This window comes from Piliocolobus tephrosceles, chromosome 11 (genome assembly GCF_002776525.5).
Source record: "Piliocolobus tephrosceles isolate RC106 chromosome 11, ASM277652v3, whole genome shotgun sequence".
NCBI classification, from domain to species: domain Eukaryota; kingdom Metazoa; phylum Chordata; class Mammalia; order Primates; family Cercopithecidae; genus Piliocolobus; species Piliocolobus tephrosceles.
This window is the reverse complement of record NC_045444.1, coordinates 74,574,080-74,595,114: the sequence shown is the minus strand read 5'-3', so window position 1 is coordinate 74,595,114 and position 21,035 is coordinate 74,574,080. Positions and strand designations below refer to the sequence as shown.

General features: G+C 34.2%; 1 protein-coding gene across 33 annotated transcripts in view; it reads right to left on the bottom strand.

Annotated features, from left to right (window-relative positions):
* Positions 1–21,035, bottom strand: part of GULP1 (GULP PTB domain containing engulfment adaptor 1) — a 320,008-nt gene that overhangs the window by 57,825 nt on the left and 241,148 nt on the right. For 31 of the 33 annotated variants that reach the window (XR_004229212.1, XM_023212402.2, XM_031936478.1 and 28 more), the window contains 2 exons: positions 17,625–17,696; positions 10,796–10,894 (listed from right to left, as the gene is read on the bottom strand). The exons of 1 other annotated variant lie outside the window; for it this stretch is intronic. Coding sequence is in view for 31 of the 32 variants with exons in the window: in XM_023212402.2 (XP_023068170.1) it covers positions 10,796–10,894; positions 17,625–17,696 (171 nt within the window). In the remaining variant the exon portion in view is untranslated. The remainder of the gene's footprint in view (positions 1–10,795; positions 10,895–17,624; positions 17,697–21,035) is intronic. One more of the 33 variants, XM_031936475.1, reaches the window with a different exon arrangement.

Genomic DNA, 21,035 nt, shown 5'->3' with positions numbered 1-21,035 from the left:
AAAGCAGGGGTAATCAATTCTAAGAAGAGGTGCTTGATTTACTTAGCTTTTTATGGTGGCATCTTTCCTTTCTTATACATAGAGCATTGATGGACAATGACCATATTTGTTTAAGACTATCTTCTTTCTGTATTTTGCCTGTTAGAGCAGTTTCCTTTCTTATTGACATTGTTTTGTTTTAATGACAATATAGTCAATGAAATAACAGCCCTCTGTTACACTATAGCTCCCAAATACTCACAGGAGGTCTACACCAGCTTATTAATTGTAAAAGCATGTTAATGATAAATAAAGAGAAAATATTACTGCTAAACACTATAGGAAAAAAATTCATTTCTCCATAGATGTGAGAAATTATGAATAACATGCAAAACACAACATTCACTTAGCTGGTGCTGAAATCTACATAGTCTCTCATTTACTTACCCAACCAGTATGATCACAGAAAGTGGTTATGACCAGTGGTGAATCATCCTAATCTTTGTTTGGATTAGCAAAGGTATCTTCCTAAAATAGTCTAGGGAGCTGAAACCTGTAATTTCATTACGTTTATCAGTTATTTTATTATTATTGTGATGGACCACTATAAATTTGAAATGTAGCAATAATTTTTGGTAAGACAGGATAAAGAGACCCAGGAACACAATAACTATAGTAAAAAACACTAGGCTTTCATATTAATGATATTTTATTGGAGTTGGAACAAAAAATCAGTAGATGTTTTTATTCCCAATTAATCTATCTACACTGCCTGTTTCTAGCACTCTATAATCTTCATTTGGAGGACAAGTGAGAAAAGCAGAAAGCAAAAGGACACACAAAGAAAGATAGAGGAGCCAATTGTTATTGAGATTGCTTTCACTTAATTTTCACTTTCCATTTTCATTCATCCAAGTGAAAAAAAAAATAAAGATTCTATTCTGTATAAAGACAGTCCATGTTAGATTAATAATATATTTAAAAATCCTGTCTCATATCTGTATGTTTAACTATAAATAAATTTATTTTAGAAGTATCACATTTGTTTTTTTTAAAAATATCAACATATATCTAAAATGAAATGATTGATTTTTTTCTGTTTCACTTATATGTATGTCCTTGAATAGTAGTTCCTAAATGCATGTCCGTGAATGGGTATGAATAGGTTGTATCTGAGAACTGAGGATTGTCTCTTTCTCTCTCTCTCTCACTACACACACACACACACACACACACACACACAGACACACAGAGCAACTGGCATTCTTAGGAATGTCTTGGGGACACTGGTGCTCAGCAGAGCTTGCAAATCCCTTTTTTAGATTTCCTACATTTTTAATGCATTCAATACATGGTATTTTATATATATAGGTAAATAGTCATATACTCTATATTCATATGTAACAGGGTAAATAGTCAGTTTTTCTATATTAATATGCAATATAATTGAATGTATAAAATATCTCAAGGATTTTTAAACTCCAAGATTGTTCTCCAGGTTTGGTAGGGATTAAAATAGAGATGCTTCTTTTCCCTTAATAGTTTTAAAAACTCACTTCTGGGAATAGAATTCAAGTAGGGCTCTTAAAAATTAGTTATTAATGCTAAATGCATACCTCAGAAATTTAGAAAGATCACTAGTTAGCAATCTAATATCACACCTAGGGGAACTAGAAGAACAAATATCAACTAAGCTAGCAGGAGAAACAACTAAAATCTGAGTGGAACTGAATGAAATTGATATAAAAAAATCCACAAAGCAATAAACAAACCCAAAAGTTAGTTCTTTGAAAGGATCAACAAGATCACTATACTGCTAGCTACCAGAACAAAGGCTAAAGGAGAGAAGAGCCAAAGAAGTACAATGAGAAACAACAAAGGTGTTATTACAACTGATCCCACAGAAATACAAAAGATCCTCAGAGACTATTACGAACACCTTGAAGCTCACAAACTAGAAAATCTAGAGGAAACTGATAAATTTCTAGAAATGTATAACATTGAATATTGAATTCAATGAATCATTGAATCAGCAAGATTCAATGATTGATCCAACATTGAATCAGCAAGAAACTGAAATCCTGAACAGAACAATATCAAGTTCTGAAACTGAATCAGTAATAAAAATCTGTCAACCAAACAAAGCCCCAGAGCAGATAGATTCACAGACAAATTCTACTATACCTACAAAAGAAGAGTTGGTACCAGTTGTACTGTAACCATTCCCAAAAAACTGAGGAGAAGGAACTTCTCTCTAACTCATTCGATGAAACCAGCATAATTCGGATACCAAAACATGGCAAAGATACAGTGAAAAAAGAAAACTATAGGCCAATATTCCAGATGCACATAGATGCAAAAATTCTCAACAGAATACTTGCAAGCTGAATTCCACAGTACATTAAAAAAATAATTCAAAACAACCAAGAAGGCTTTATTCCTGGGATGCAAGGTTTGTTCAACATATGCAAATCAATAAATACAACTCAACATAAAAACGGAATTAAGAACAAAAACTATATGATCATATCAACAGAAGTGGAAAAAGCCTTCAAAAAAATCCAGCATTCCTTCATGATAAAAATCCCTGCACAAACTAGGCACTGAAGGAACATACTTCAAAATAGTAACAGCCATCTATGACAAACCTACAGCCAACATCATACTGAACCGGCAAAAGCTGGAACATTCCCCTTGAGAACTGGAACAAGACAAGGATGCCCACTCTCACCACTCCTATTCCACATAGTACTCAAAGTCCTTGCCAGAAGAATCAGGCAATAGAAAAAAAGAGAAGGCTTCGAAATAGAAAAATAATAAGTCAAACTATCCCTCTTAACTCACAATATGATTACCTAGAAGATCCTAAAGATTCCACCAAGAGGCTCCTGCAACTGATAGTAAAGTAAACAACTTTGGTAAAGTTTCAAGATATAAAATCAATGTACAGAAATCAGTAGCATTTCTGTACACCAATAACATTAGAGCTGAGAGACAAATCAATAATGCAATCCTATTTACAATAGTCAACAAAAAAAATAAAATACCTAGTAATACATCTAACCAAGGAGGTGAAAGATTTCTACCAAGAAGAACTACAAAACACTGCAGAAAAAATCAAACATGACATAAACAAATGGAAAAATATTCCATGCTCATGAATTGGAAGAATTAATACTGTTAAAATGACCATATTGCCCAAACAATATACAGATTCAATGCTATTCCTATCAAATGACCAATGCCATTTTTCAGGGAATTAGAATTTTAAAAATTTTAAACTGCATATGAAACCAAAAAAGAGCTTAAATAGACAGAGCAATTTTAACCAGAAAGAATAAATCTGGAGGCATCACATTACCTGACGACTGTACTATAAGGCTATAGTAACCAAAACAGCATGGTACTGGTACAAAAACAGACATATAGACCAATGGCAAAGAACAGAGAATTCAGAAATGAAGCCACAAGTCTACAGCCATCTGATCTTGGACAAAGTCAACAAAAATGAACAATGGGGAAAGGGCTCCCTATTCAATAAATGGTGCTGGGATACCTAGCTAGCCCTATGCAGAAGAATGAAAGTGGACCCCAACCTTTTACCATATACAGAAATTAACTCAAGATGGATTAAATAATATAGTACCTCAAACTATAAAAATCCTAGAAGAAAATAATGTAAATGCCCTTCTTAATATCAGCTTGGTAAGGAATTTTTGTCTAAGTTCCCAAAAGCAGTTGCAACAAAAACAAAAGTAGACAAGTGGAACCTAATTAAAGAGCAACTGCACAGCAAAAGAAACTATCAAACAGAGTAAACAGACACCTTACAGAATGGGAGAAAATTTTTGCAAACTATGCATCCAACAAACGTCTAATACCCAGGTTCTATAGGAAACTTAAACAATTAAACAAACAAAAAAACAAATAGCCATATTAAAAAGTGGGCAAAAGACATGAACAGACACTTCTCTCAAGAAGACAAACAAGCAGCCAATAAACATGAAAAAATGCTCCACATCACTTATCATCAAAGAAATTCAAATAAAAACCACAATGAGATACAATCTCACACCAATCAGAATAGCTTATTAAACAGTCAAAAACAACAGATGCCGGTGAGGCTATGAAAAAAAGAGAATGCTTATACACTATTGGTATATTGGTGGGAATGTAATTTAGTTCAGCCTCTGTGGAGAGAAGTTTGGAGATTTTCCAAGGAACTTAAAACAGCTACCATTTTCCAGCAACCCTGTTAATGGGTATACATACTTGACATATATCCATAAAAAGACAAATCTTTCTACCAAAAAGACACATGCATTCATGTGTTCATTGCAGCACATTCATAATGGCAAAGACGTGGAATCAACTGAGGTGCCCATTAACAGTAGATTGGATAAAGAAAATGTGGTACATATATACCACAGACTACTATGCAGCCACTAAAAGAACAAACTCATGTCCTTTATAGAAAATGGATACTGCTGGAGGCCATTATCTTAAACGTATTAATGCAGAAACAGAAAAACAAATACTGGATGTTCTCACTTGTAAGTAAGAAACATTGGGTACTTGTGGACGTAATGATGGCAATAGTAGACACTGGGGACTCATAAAGGAGATGGGAAAAGAGGGTGTTAAGGGTTGAAAAACTAACCATTGGGTACTGTGCTCACTATCTGGGTGATGGAATCATTCATATCCCAAACCTCAGCATGATGCAATATACCCAGGTAACAAATCTGCACATGTAACTCTTGAATCTAAAATGAAAGTTGAAATTATTAAAAACAAAATGAGCAGAAATAAGTAACAGAAAAAACAGAAATTAATTTTTAATATTAACTAGTAATTTACTATTATTAATGTAAATATATTAAATATTTATTACTTTAATATGGAATAATTAAATATTACCAATTTAATATTAAACACTAATTGAATATTAATTATTAATATCAATTTATTATTAAATATTAGTCTTACTAGGAAACCTAGACTTGTGGACAGGAAAGGAAAGCAGTGGCATTATTTATTTTGGTAAGGCAATATAGGATAATGAAGTCAACTGGCTAATCATGTTGAGTTGAACCCCACCTCATTGATATTTTGTAAAGGAGGTTTAGGTTGGGGGAAGCATGGAGATTTGATATTAAAAGCTTAAGAAATAGAATTATATAATTGATAGGTTGTCATGTGATAAACTTATTGATAGAAACCTGAAAATATGATTTTCCAACAGTAAAAATAGTACGTGGGGATCATCTACTTTCTTACTACCTTTCCCTTTGTTTTATGTTTTTATCACCAAACAGACCTTTTTAAACTTTTATTTTAGATTCAGGGCGTGCATGTTCAGGTTTGTTACCAGGGTATACTGCATGATGCTGAGGTCTGGGATACAAATAGTCCCAGCACTGAGGTATTAAGCACAGTATACAATAGTTTGTTTTTAAACCCTTGTCCCTCCCTCCTTCTCTCTCTGGTAGCCCCCAGAAACTACTGTTGCATCACTATGTCCGTGAGTACCTAATACATGTACCTACTTATAAGTAAGAACATATGATACATGGTTTTTTTGTTTCTGCATTAATTCATTTAGGATAATGACCTCCAGATGCATCCACGTTGCTGCAAAAGGACACGATTTCATTCTTTACTATGGTTGCATGGTTGCATAGTGTTCCAATGATGTATGTGTACCACATTTTCTTTATCCAATCCACCATTGAGAGGCATCTAGGTTGATTCCATGTTTTTGCTATTGTGAAAAGTGCTGTGATGAAAATGAGAGTGTATGTCTTTTTGGTATACAGATTTGTTTTTCTTTTGGATATATAACAAGTATATTCAACCAGCAATAGGGTTGCTGGAAAATGGTTAACTATTTTAAGTTATTTGAGAAATCTCCAACTGCTCTCCACAGCAGCTGAACTAATATACATTTCCACCAACAGTGTATAAGCATTCCCTCTTCTTCACAACTTCACCAGCATCTGTTATTTTTTAACTTTTTAATGACAGTTATTCTGCATGGTGGTGATTGTATCTCATTGCGGTTTTGAATTTAATTTCTTTGATTAGTGATGTGGAACATTTTTTTCATGTTTGATGGCCACCTGTTTGTCTTGTTTTGAGAAGTGTCTGTTCCTGTTTCTTTTTCCCACTTTTTAATAGGGTTATTATTATTTTTTGCTTGTTCAGTTGTTTAAGTTATTTATAGATTCTGGATATTAGATGCTTGTTAAATGCATAGTTTGCAACACTTTATCCCATTCTGTAGGTGTCTGTTTACTCTGTTGATAGTTTCTTTTGCTATGCAGAGGCTCTTTAAGTCCCATTTGTCAACTTTTGTTTTTGTTGCAATTGCTTTTGAGTCATCAATTCTTTCCAAAGGCCAATGACCGGAATGGTGTTTCCTAGGTTTTCTTCCAGGATTCTTATACTTTAAGGTCTTATATTTAAATATTTGATCCATCTTGAGTTAATTCTTGTATATAGTGAAAGATAAAGGTCCAGTTTCAATCTCCTCCATATGGCTAGCCAGCTATCCCAGCACCAGTTATCGAATAATCTCCCCATTTGTTATTTTTGTTGACTTTGTCAAAAATCAGATGGCTATAGGTGTGCAGCTTTAATTTTGGGTTCTCTATTCTGTAATACTGCTGCACCACAGACTTTTTCTAAGCCCAGCTTAATTTTGGACCCTATTCACTTTAGTTTTTCCTCACTCTACAGTATCATATGCTATTTTTTTAAGTTTAGTATTTCTGTCTTTATATTTACAAATATTTAAAGTTAATGAAAAAAATTATCCTTATTCCAGGTAAATAATCAACGATCAGGAGATCAGGTATAAGGAATAACCTAATAAATCATAAGTTATTGGTCAATTGGGTTTCATAAAGGTAGGTTTCTTCAAGTGGTCTGGAAGCCAAGGAAGAAAAGCCAAACAGATATGACAGCCTAACTTGTTGATTAAGTTTTTAACAGAGCTTTTCACATATCTTTCTTTTTTTTTTTTATTTGAGATGGAGTCTCACACTGTCGCCTGTGCTGGAGTGCAGTGGTGCTATCTCAGCTCACTGCAACCTCCACCTCCAGGGTTCAAGCAATTCTCCTGCCTCAGCCCCCTGAGTAGCTGGGATTACAGGCACCTGCCACCACAGCCACGTATTTTTTTTTTTTTTTAACTTTTAGTAGAGACGGGGTTTCGCTGTGTTGGCCAGGCTGGTCTCGAACTCCTGACCTTGTGATTCCCCTGTCTCTGCCTCTCAAAGTGCTGGGATTACAGGCATAAGCCACCACACCCAGCCAGTTCACATATCTTTAATTGAAAGAAATAGTCTCATTTAAAAGGTCAGATGAAATCATGCAGGAAATAATAGAAAAAGTTGCAATACATACCCATATACTCTTCACCTAGCCAACTGGTAACATTGTGCCACATTTGCATTACATGATCCAATTTTGTCTCTCTTTACACACACACATACCCTATAAACATAAGTGGTAGCCATCTTGTAGTGGTAGTTAGTGGTTGCCACCTTGTAGTGGTAGTTAGTGGTAACCATCTTGTAGTGCTTTAAGCAATTAGCATTTTATGCATTTCTAAGGACATGCCATTATTAACCTGTGAATTCTAAAACCCAAAAAAGTTTTCTCTACATAACTGCATTTATTCATGTTTGTATTTTATAAATATTTAAACGTGATTATCAACTAACAAAAAATTTGAAATTTTCCATATGTTTAATAATAGAAGAATAATTTGGTAAATTATGGTATATGAATGTGGTGAAATTATTAGAGTTTAGAATACACCATAGGTAGATTCAAATACAAAATAACAAGAACATATGAAAACGATACATAATGTATATTATCAGCTTTATATATTTCAATGTGTGCTGTGACAAGCCCCAAACCTTCAGATAAGAAATTGAAAATAATATTAATTACACATGCACACACAAACATATACACACACTTGGAAACAGCTATCTAATTCATATGATTTAGAAAAAAACTTTCAACATAAGCATGGCGTACAAATACCCTATTCTAGCTGGACATTTGCCACTATATATCCTTTTAATTTTGAAAAGAAGATGTAGGAATAGGATTATTTTTCTTTTTCATGACATGTAAGACAACACTTCGTTGCTACACTTTTGATTGCATTGTCCTTTTGTAACTTATTGCTTCCTTGGTCTATTGTTCTTTATGTAACTGCTAATTGCCTAATGAATTTATCTCATTCATACCTTGCTTTCAACTGCCTTGTTTCCCAGCAAACTACTTATATCCCAAATGCTTGAATCAACCCTCTACTATCTTCTCACCATTTCACTTTTTTGATTTCAGCCACCTTACCAGTAGTTATTTTAGGATCCCCATAACTAAAGTAAATCTTCACATGTTTGTTTGTAATCAAATATTGAGGGTGAATAATAGAGAAGATTAGACAGGATAATTATGAGAGGATTTAAATTCATGTCTTGGGAAGTTTGACGGAATGCCATTGTTCTTTAATATGGAAAGCTGAAGGTATGCCATTGAGCTTTACTACAGATTTCCACAGTTAGAGGTTCTGATTCTGGAGGCAAATTTGGGGCCTTAGAAATTACATTTGGAAATGTCTCAGGTAATTTTTTTGTAGCTATTCCATAAGCTACAATTTGAAAATGAGGCCTACTGCATTTAGCCACTAAACTATGCACAACAGCAGATCCCCTCCAACTTTAATGTGCATATGAATCACTATGTTTCTTCTTTAACTGCAAATACAGATTGTGTAGGTCTGTAACGGAGCCTGAGATTCAACATTTCTAACAAGCACCCAATAGATGCGATTGCTGGCGGTCCACAGGCCACGCTTTAAATATTCAGTTGTTGCTGGGAACTGGAATTTACATAGAGGAAGGTATCAAAGATACTTGCTGGACTAGAGAAAAGTTGCAGACCTGTGGGAAACGTTTTTATAATCTGTTAACAGGCCAGAAGTTCCTCTTTTGGCTTTTATATTGAATTAATTTGTCAATATGTATCCTACGGTGTTAGAAGAATGCTTTGACAATATGCATTTATAAAATAATTGGAGTTAAATATTAATTTTTCCAAATGGACTAATACAGTCTTATGAAAATTACTAAATGATAACTCTGAGGCATTCTGAATAAAGTACTTTATTTGTTTACTAAGCCTGCCATAACAAAATACCACTGACTGGGTGGCTTATCCAACAAGAATTTATTTTTTCCTAGTTCTGCAGGTTACAAGTCCAAGATTAAGGTGTCAGTAGGTTTGGTTTCTCTGGGGCCTCTCTCTTTGGCTTGCAGATTGCTGCCTTCACTCTGTGCCTTCACGTGGGCCTTACTCCGAGTATACGTATCCCTGGTATCTCTTCCTCTTTTTGTAAGGATACTAGACATATTGGATGAGAGTCCCACCCTTAAAGTCTCATTTAACCTGAGTTACCTCTTTGAAGGCCTTATCTTCAAATATAGTCATATTAGGGGTTAGTGCATCAACGTAGGAATTTGGGAAGGAAACACTTTAGTCCAACACAAGTACATGTTAATGACTTTGAATCCAGAACAGATTATATTTAAAAATATTTAATTTGCTTTGAAGGGTCAGAGGCCCTTAAATACAAGAAACTTAAGTTTACACTGTGTTATGGGCTGAATTGTGTTCCCCAGAATTCACATGTTGAAGCTCCTCAGAATGAGACTGCAGTTGGAGTGCTAAATTAAATAAGCATGAGGCCATTCACCTGGGGTTGTCTCTGTATTTTGAGTTCCTAGACAACAAACTGCAACCTAACTAGTATGTAAATAAACTGAACACTAATTTGGAAGTAGAACACACAGCTAAGTTTCAGCCAATTACAGGCAGCCAGCTCATCACAACATGTCCATATAAAGTAGATGCCTTGCTATAGCCAGTCAGGTGAGTTGTCACTTTGATTCTGTGTTCAGCCTATAAAAAGCTCCATGTTCATGCTGCTAGGCAAAGCTTTCTGAACATCTTCTGGTTTCAAGTGCTGCCTGCTTCATGAATCATTATCTGTTCAAATAAACTCTGCTAAATTTAATTTGTCTAGTTTTTCTCTGAACAGGAGATAAGGCCTTTAAAAAGGTAATTAAGTTAAAATGAGGCCATGAGTATGGTTCCTACTCCAATTTGATGAGTGTCCTTATAAGAAGAGACACCAGACAAGTGTGTGCACAGGTGGATGACCATGTGAAGAGGCAGCAAGAGGGCAGCCCTCTGCAAGCCGAGGAGAATGGCTACAGAGGAAACCCTGCTGGCATCTTGATCTTGGAACTCCAGCCTCCACAACTGTGAGAAAATATTTTCTGTTGTTTAAGCCACCCAGTTGTGGTGTTTTGTTATGGCCTTCCTAGAAAACTAATACACACTGATTACATCTACAGGAAATAAGAGTCAATGCAGAATATTTTAATAAGCAACACACAGCTTTTATCTTCTTTCGTACTCAGTGAACCACACCGTACGCATCTCTTTCACATCTCATGAAAACAAAAATTCCCAAATACAAGTCCAAACACTGTTGAATCCACTTAACATAAGTTATTAATATTATATCCCAAACAAGCTGAAGAAAAGATCACTTATAACGCAATTCCAAAAGTTGTTTTCACTTCTAAAAATCCTAGAGTTTCGAACTGTCATTAGCTCAGAACTAAACAGTTCAGGTTGGCAAAAATTTTTAAATATTTGTTAAAGTAGGAATACAATTGCAATTAATTAAAGATTACCTCTAACATTAAAAAATAAGCCTTACCTTTGTTTTGGGTTCTAGAATTTTTACTCCATAAATTGATATTTGCAACTCCACTTTAGGAATTTTCTGGCCTTCAGATTTCTTGATATGTCTTGCAAACTACAAATGAAAAATTATTCACAAAACTACAATTCTATTTCTATAAAGAATGAACAAAAATAAACATACATTTGGAGTTCATATTCAATTTCAGACTTTAATTAAGTGAATTTTTGCCAAGTATAAAGCATTTTATAAAGATAGTCTCAAAATATTTAAAAATCATAGCAATCAGCCATTATAATTCACATTGATTTTCAGCAATTTTTTTAAATTAAGATTTTTAATGCACTTCTTTCATGGTATTTACAAAAATGTATTCATACCAGACAGCTGAGAAAACTCAAAATACTTTGTGGGAAGATGTGTAGAGATCAGTTTGTTTTCTGTGAATCTTTTGTTGTTATTATCTTCACAGAATTAGCAGTTCATCGGCTGTTGAATATGCCTTCTTTGCCATTTCTAGATATTTACCTAGTTTGGAACACTATTCTATCCAACCAAATCAATACATAAAAAGAAGCAGATTACCATGTCCAAACTGAAGCTAAGAATTGAAGTAATTATCCCAGCTGAAAGACTCAGGTATAGAACTAGACTCAGTCTAGAACTACATATATAGTGAGTATCTTGAAAGCACAAATTTTTTTCAATACTTTTGTAGTAGTATTTATTATATTTTCTCACTGAGTTAGTAGGTGTATGTGTTTGGACGAACGGAGGCAGGATGGTTCACTTCCGGGTTCTTCTTCACCACCAACTCTTCCCGTGTGTGCGAGAATGCAGCTGACGCCCGGGAAGGTGAAGATTAATCAGGCATGCACCAGGTGATGTCAATCCGAGGAGACCAAGATTTACCTGGTGGCACCTGCGGAGCCCCCCTCCCCCGACGTGCCCGTGCCCCGCCTATTGCCCTTCCACTCCTAGAAAAGTCGCTCCCAGCAGATGCGCCGGGGGCGGGCTTTCTCAGCCCCCACTCTTGTCGGGACTGTATTAGAAACTCCCCCCAACCCAGCTCCGGTCCCTGAAGCTAGATGACCAAAGAATAAATTTGCAGTTTTACTTTTAGCCTTGCCTACTCGCTGGTTCTTTTGTGCCCACTCTGGTGGTCTTAGAAAAACAAATCAGTATGTAAATGCTTGTTCGATTCTGTTATAAAATCAAAAAGAAAATCAGAATACTCATGTGCTTAGCAGATGGAGTCTGCCTCTCTCCTAGCATTGCTTAATTTAGTGGGTGAAAATTTCAGGAGCCCAGCTAAACTTGAATATTAAACAATTAATATTCTTTTTAAAAACTTTAATTTTAAAATACAGGCACAAACATAACATACACACACACACACACACACACACACACTATTTAGTATACACATAGCCCATGCAACATTTGGAACATATTTGTACTAAAAAATATTTGTCTGAAATTCAAAGTTTACCAGGCGTCTTGATTTTAATTGACAATTTTACTCTCTCCCTACATTCCTTCTCTCCTCTGCAATCACCCCCACATCCAACTTTTTCTTTTTAAGAAATGGAAAGAAAACTATTAGAAGAAATAATTTCTGACCCCTCTTCTAGTGCTTCAAAAAGTTATTTCCTAGTATACCTTTTTCTCTCTAAGGATATAGATCATCCCAACTTGACTCAAAATTGATGACATGTAATGCAAGATAGCGTTCCAGTCCTCTTGGATGTCATAGTTACTTGCACTGTGTATTTCACTGTAATTTAGGGCAGATGTGAATACACATGGCATAGCTCCGTTCTGGAGCACAGAGTTATTAAAAGTCTTTCTCTCTTTTCACGGCTTTGCACTACCACAGAGAATCATACAATGAATGCCTTTAAGTGTCTGCCTTCCTATCCCAAGGGGTACCATTTATTTTATTCCATTTTGAGTGGTATAATTTTTCCCCTTGCTGTCTGTCTTGCTCTATGAACTTAGGTTGCTATTTTTTGTATTCAGCAGTCTTACTGCTGCACATGATACAACTAACTTGTGCCAGATACTTTTCTTTTTTGTCTTTAATAAATTTATTTTGCTTGAGTGTAGATCGTTAAAAATTATCCCAGCTATCTCCCAAAGAATATGGATTAATTTTTTTATTTTCCCTTCATAATCTCCTTATATCAGCATAATTAAGCAATTTGAAGGTTTTCACACAGGAAGGCTTACAAAATAAGTCAGCAGCTCTCCACGTATGTGAATGCATCTGGATAAAGCAACTCTCATTATCAGCTGCAGAAGCATCCTCAGCTTGTTTCCTAGGTTCTGCTGTTTCCCAGAAACAGACAGAGCATGGCTTCTGAAGCCCCTTCCACATCCAGACTCAACCATTCCTGTGACCTCTGACAAGAACTGTGCAACCTTTAAAATTTTTTCCCACTGAAACTTCTACCACAAAGCAACCACTATTATTAAACTTAACTACTGAGAAGGAAAGAAAGAATGGAAGAACTAGATAAAGGAAGGAAGTAGGGGCTGAGGTAGAAAAACAAAGTGGAGAGGTAAGAAGGGAGTGGGGAGGAAGAAACGAAGAGAGGGAAGAAGGAGAGAATGAAATAAAGAAAAAGAAAAAGAAGCACATTTATAATCTAGGTTTTCTGAAATTTTTCTCTCTTCTTCATAACAGGATGAATTAACTGTGCTCAAAACAGCTTCAGGTTCATGCAATCTAATCTTCTTATTTCAAAGATAAGGATAGTAAGTCTCAGATAAGCTATGTACCATGGTCATAAAATGGTTTTGTAGGAATTAGGCCTAGTAACTAGTTTTGCAGATATCCACTAAATAATCTTTTTCTTTTATACAACATATTTTCTGCATTTAGAAAAGAAAATTCCCAGTTCTACCTTCATTCATATCAATGTTTACACTGGTTATTGGCCTTGATTTTTGAACCTATGTTACACAACTCTCATGCCTAAAGTTATACTCATTCAATCTATATTTTTCTCAGTTTAATATTCTCCTTCCTGTCTCTGTTTTTTTATAAAACTTAAGCTAACTGTATTCTATAGTTTGCATGCTCCCCTCTAAGTCCCTTTGCTACTTACAGATTTCTTGCCTTCCTAATATTTCTAATTAACCTTAGGAAGATATTCTGATCAATCTACATAACATTATATTCTATTTTTTCCCTAGTTACTATTTTAATATCAAAGCTTGAACAGTCTTTTTTGTAAATTTCTTTCAATTTTTGCTTCAGTGGATTTATTTCTTGGTAGATCTAGATGGATACAGTGATCTGCCATTAAAACTTGAATATAATAATCCAATAAAAATTATTAAAAGGAAGTGATGCAGAAGCATTTTGGAGAATGACTGGATACAACAAATTAATATAACCAAGACTTTGTCATCATAAAGTGATGGGGAAGGATGGAGTAGTACTTGAAATAAAGTATTTGGTTACATATATACTACTGATAAAGAAAATTTAAAGGGACCACAACTGAGTTTCAATATTATCATTACATAATTTCTATCCATTTCTCAGAGGACTTTTTAAAAAGTGAAATTAAATAAACTACTAATGGAATATAGAGTATTAGGCAATAAAATTAATTTACTAATTTGGGCCTATTATTTGAAGCTACTATTCTTCTTTGGGGTTCTGTTTATATTTTTAATTTAAAGTGTTTCTAATAACCCTGCAGGAAATGAGCTATGTTTATATATAATTAAATTAAGCTCTAAATGTTTGATTAATTAGATAACTGATTGTGAAGACAAAATAGTGTTATACAATACAGAAAGAATGAGTTCAAATGGAAAATCTATTAGGCTGAGACTTCACGAGGCTTGGCAGCAATTCCCAAAGGCTACATTTTCTTGCAGCAATTTCATGTAACTTTAATTTAGTTGTACCGGTGTGAGGGGATTTTCACTCTAAAATTGGATTCCAGGAATGTTGCCCACTGGGTATCTCCTAGGGAAATTGATAAGCTTTGAATCTATATATCAATACTTACTTACATGTAAAAATCACAAATTGTTTATGAAATACATTGAGCCCCCAACATCTGTACTAGTTGTGTTAATAAAAATATATAAATCACTATTAAAAATAAAATTCGTTCCAATAAACAGTGCTATTCAATACATAGAAGTCGAAAGGGTTTTAAATTACTACATTTCAGAAAATTTGTTTTATTTGTTGTTGTTTTTGTTTTTTTGTTTGTTTGTTTGTTTCTTTTTGAGACGAAGTTTCCCTCTTGTTGCCCAGGCTGGCGTGCAATGGCGCGATCGCAGCTCACTGCAACTTCCGCCTGCCGGGTTCAAGCGATTCTCCTGCCTTAGCCTCCCAAGTAGCGGGGATTACAGGCATGTGCCACCAAGCCCGGCTAAAACATGATCAAGAAATAGAAACTGTTGAACATGATTAGGAAATAAAGAACATGTTTTGATATGGTATTTGAACCTTAAAAGGTTAATACTTACAAAAGTAATTATATTTATAAAAGAAAAATTTATAAACTGTAAATTCTCTAAAAAATGACAGAGTGTAAAAAAGTCAAAGTTTTAAATTTTTTTGAAAACTAAGCAGGCATCATTAAACACAGAAGCATGAAAAATTCATTATTGATAATTCTTTAATTTCTCCATCAGATTTTATTCTTAAATTTTAAATTCTTGTTTAATGTCAGAAGCCATTAATATTGCTGAAAAAGGAGTAAATATAAATAAAATGTTACCTTACATGGTAATATAAAATAAATAAGATAAAGTAAAGTAAGTAATATAAAATAAAATAAATTATAAAATCACATACTGAATTACATACATTTTTTTGAAAGCAGTCAGAATTCATATGTTACAGAAAAACAAATAGGAAATTAAAATGGAGATGCCTACGTACGATAAAAGAGCAAGTTTCTCTTTTTCTTTTTTTTAGTAGAGCCACACTACCACCTACTGGCCATTTCGAACCAGTAGAGCCGGGTTTGACATTTAAAAAATATTCTTAGTATACTTTGAATTGTAGCTTCTGACCCGTGACACACACAAAAAAAGCAAATAAATAAATAAATAAATAAAAAGCATCGTTTTATTCATTATCATTCTTGTATGAATCATTACCCTTAGATATACTTTCCTGATATACAAAATGTTTGCAATCAGCACAGTAAAATTGCTTATTAAATACAAACTTATTTTGGAAGACATTTGAGAAACAACAGCTTCTATAAACTAAGTGTGTATTTTTAAACTGTACTACATAATTTTTTTACCTTATTGTAGGTCACATTCTTTTATTAACAGAATACATTTCTTAACATGAAACTCCACAGAAATACATTACAATCCTGCAAAAATATATGTAAACTAGCCATTGTTTAAAAAGCATTTGATTTCAAATATGTCTTTACATTTGATCTATTCATTATTCAATTGAATTTTTTTTGGTCTTCAATTTGGGTTGGCTGAACAACCTACAAGGCATAAAGAAATACTATGTGTAAATAGTATTTTTTCTTTCATAAAACATTCTGATTGTAGTGAAGTTGGATTCATGCCCAGAATTTGCAATTTTTTGAAGGCATTTAAATAGAATCCTATTCTAATGTTGTCCATAAACTGTGAGCCCTTTTAAATCTTCTTTTGGATTGATTAAAACTATTGGCCAATAAAAGGCAAATCTAAATTATTACCTAATGAATGGTGGAAATAAATAGTTGGCTCATCCATGTTTTTCCCAAATGGGAACGATATTATCTTGGGAGTTTTTAGCATATTTACTTAAAAGGATTAGTAAAATATTCTCATATAAAATAAGATGGATAAAATATTACTGACCTTTAGTTCTTTACCCAGAATAGAAGCCATGCCAATTCAGTTATTTCTCAATTTAAACACAGAGTAGATTCCACCAGATATGACATTCTCAAAGCAAAGTAATACCATTTAATGTCTCTGAGTTTGCCTGGCACACTCAGAGGTCTAACCCTTCTTTAGAATAACTGGATGGTCCCTAAACCAAATAAAGTTAGAGAAGGGTTATTTCTCCAAAAATGTGAAAGCAACTATAGAGAATAACATTAACTGTGTAAAAAAAAGTAGCACTATATATATTTTCTTATATGATACAGCTGAGAATTCTGTTGAGGAGTTTTTTAAATTTTAAAATCTCAACGACAACAATGTCCTTCGAGATGTGGAACAATTAGAGAAACATGGTGTGTGGCATCTTATGTAAGATTTTCTCAGGCAACTTGTTGACTAGGATATGTGGGGTTGCTTATTAAATGTCCTTCTCTCCTCTCTTAGTTTCACCAGTTTCCCCATGGCTACTTATGGACATTGCCAGATCCTGTTGGACTTGTAGATTAGGACATCTTTAACATACAGTGTCACTGCAAAATTCTGGTTGAAATCAACTCTAACTCCACATTTTTAACTGGTGGATACTATATCTTAGCTTTTAAACATAGTTCTTATGCCATTACTAGCTTTTGATTTGGGACATAAGTTCACATTATCCAAGCAAAGTAAAGGCAAGCTATAAAACAAACATTCAAGACACACTGCCATAAAACATTATTTTTAATATGACACATTATACCTTAGAAAAATATGAACAGTATGCCATATTTTAAAAACAATTTTGTGTACATGTTTACTATTAAAAATGTTTCCTTGATATGATTACATTTCTTCAATAGTTCATTTTTAATAGGGTGAAGCTATACCTGCAACAAAGTTATTCATGCTTTGATCTACATCAATCTGCTGAAAACAAGACAGAATCAATGCACTTGTAAATTATTTGAAGGGCTTTCCCTACCTTTAGTTTCCTTACAGCATCTCTCACAACTTCTGTTCCTTTTGGCTGTTCCACTTCTGTACTGCCAAGAAACTGAAAATGGTCATTTGTGAGACACAGGCTTTACTACATCATATATCATCGCATCATGTTGAACTATAAGATTGCATAATAGAATGGTTTAATAGTAATGCAAACTCACATTTTAATTAAATACAAATATTATTTTATATTATATCAAAATATAAATAAACTTTATCATTTATACTTACTGTTAATCAAAGTTTATTTTTAAAAACATACTTGTTTGATAAATATTTGACTTGCAGGTTTTTACTGGAAAGAAAACTGAAGTTATTTTATTAGGCCCAAGGGAATAATGTTGATCTCAACCATTAAAATTTAGTAAACTTATTAGTAATTAAAAATTATTTTTCATTCAAAGCATGTAATTGTATTTTGTTACTATATTTCATATCGATAGTAAATTTCAAAGTTTATAATTTCAAGTAAACATTTTTCTTTGTTTTCCACTTATGAGACTCATCTAACATGTAGAATTTAAAATATAAGCTTCTTTTAATAGCCAATATATACAACTAAGTGAAGCTATAGTTAGACTAAAGAAATAAAACATACATGATCTACAATTTTACTGTTTTAAATAAACCTGCAAGTAGTCAGTAAGTGATATGATTTGGCTATGTCCTCACCCAAATCTCATCTTTAATTGTAGCTCCTGTAATTCCCATGTGTTATGGGAGGAAATTGGTGGGAGGTAATTGAGTCACAAGGGTGGGTCTTTGCCGTGCTGGTCTCATGATAGTAAGTCCCATGAGACTTGATGGTTTTATAAAGAGGTATTCCCTTACACAAGCTCTCTTGCCTGCTGCCATGTAAGACATGACTTTGCTCTTCGTTCGTCTTCTGCCATGATTGTAAGTTTGCTGAGGTCTCCCCAGCCCTGTGGAACTGGGAGTCAATTAAACCTCTTTCCTTTATAAATTTCCCAGTCTAGGGTATGTCTTTATTAGCAGTATGAGAACAGAATAATACAGTAAGCGTGTTTAGTTAAAACCTGACCAATCCATAAAAAGAAAAAAGTTTCATAATAATTATCACACTGTAATAAAATCTCTACCTTGGAGAGATATAATACCTTCTAAACAGAAGTCTAGTATCACTAAATGTTCAATACCAATTAGAATTGAAACATAGAGGTTTCATTCTAGAAAAATTTCTATATATAGGGCAAACAAACATTAAATTCATGAAGTATATGTAATTTTCCAAAGACCTTTTTTTGTTCTTGTGACATATCACCAATTATAAGACCAAAGAGATTCACAAATTAATCACTTCTCCTATGTATAGACATAGGAGAATACATGTTTGTAAACTCTACATCAAAGATTCCATAGGTGGAATCTTTTTCATGTATTAACTTACAGAATAGAAGGGAAAATATAGTAAAGTCATACTATCTCTTATTCCTTCCTTCAGTCTTGAAAAAAAAAAAACCACTAAGGAAATTAGAGTTTTGATTTTCAAAATGGGCTCGCTGCACAACTGGCATGAGAATTACCTAGAGAGTTGGTTAAAACGTAAAAATACATGTTCCTTGGTCAAATAAATCATAATCTTTAGAGGTAGGGCAAGTGAATTATATTTCTAGAAGCACTGCAAGTGATTTCTCATACCAAAGTCTAAAGAACAGAGTTAGAAACAGTTAACAGGCCATGTGGATAGTGGAAGGTAGGTACAAACGTGAGTTGAAAATACAGGCAATAACTGGTGTTCCCTTTCTGATGAACTAATGGAGGATTGAGAGTAAAGCTCAGTTGCACTGAGGCAAAAAGAAGTTTCACTTTTCAGATTCTGCAAGGTACAACAGTTCCTTTTTCTTCTTCTTTTTTTTTTTAGATGGAGTCTCACTCTGTTGCCAGGCTGGAGTGCAGTGCTGCAACCTCGGCTCACTGCAACTTTCGACCCCTTGGTTCAAGCAATTCTCCTTCCTTAGCCTCTTGAGTAGCTGGGATTACAGGAACGTGCCACCATGCCCATGTAATTTTTGTACTTTTAGTAAAGACAGAGTTTCACCATGTTGGCCAGGATGGTCTTGATCTCCTGACCTCGTGATCCGCCCACCTCAGCCTCCCAAAGTGTTGGGATTACAGGTGTGGGCCACCACGCCCGGCCAACAGTTCCTTTTTCTAATATGCTTCAACTATATCAAATTGTTAACAGGCCCTAGATAAGATATCAACAGGCTTTCAGTTTGCCCCGCTCTGACCTGAAATTGTTGGTTGACCAGGCATGCATAAAAGACCAAAGTGAATGAGAAATTTTAAGCTGAAAAAGAAAGGAAATCCTGCTACCAAGATTGGGAGACAGCCAAATCTATTCCTGACACCAATGGAGCTGTCACATTTCTCCAGTTTTGGATGAGTGTTTTCAAACTTGATTGAATGACAGAATCATAGGGGGCGCTTTAGCCAGGTGCAGTGGTTAGGATATGGTGCTTTAATAAGCAATCTGTAGTTTCACCTACTCAAGAGTTTGAGGCAAGAGATCTGCCTGGGCCCAGGAGTTTGAGGCCAGCCTAAGCAACACAGCGAGGTCCTGTCTCAATTAAAAAAAAAAAAAAAAAAAAAAGAGAGAGAGAGAGAAATAATCATATTGGAAGCTATAATCTTATTACCAATGCCTGCAAGTCTGATTTGACTAGCCTGGGTCAGAATCAGGCCATCTATATATTTTAAAGCTCCCTAAGTGATATTAATGTGCCACCAGGTTTGAAAAGCACCATCTCAGATCATCCAGAAAGGAAGAAGAGTTCAAGTAACTGAGGAGGATTTAACATAATAGAAACTAGTTCTGAATACATCCCTGGGGTAAACTGTTCTCAACTTCTCTGAATTTATCATATCACTGTGATCAGTGGATGGTCTAGTATTAGCAGGAGCAGAGGAGCAAAGGTGGATCCTTTATGGGGAAGTAATTATTGAACTAGAAGAAGGAAAGGTCTGATGTGTCAGTAATAGACTGTAAGTTTTACTGGCAATATTTCTGAAGGAATATTCATACTTCAGAAGGAATGGCATGAGTCAAAAGTATTATATGCAAATAAGGCCATAGGGGAAAAGTATGGAAGAACTCCAAGTATATTCAAAATGAATCAACCTCTAGCTGTGCTCCAGGAACCTTTTAACAGGTTTCTTTCACACTAGCTTTAATGAAATCCTTTGAGTAATGCAACACTGGGAGAAGCCTTGAGTGATGGTAGGTATTAAAATATATCTTAATATGGAGCACTCTACTTAACCCAACTTTTCCTTATGTAATGTTAGAAAACCTATATGACAATCATGCTAAAACTAAAAAAAAAAGTTTATTCCTTATACTTCCTGTATTTTTTAATTATAAAAAATC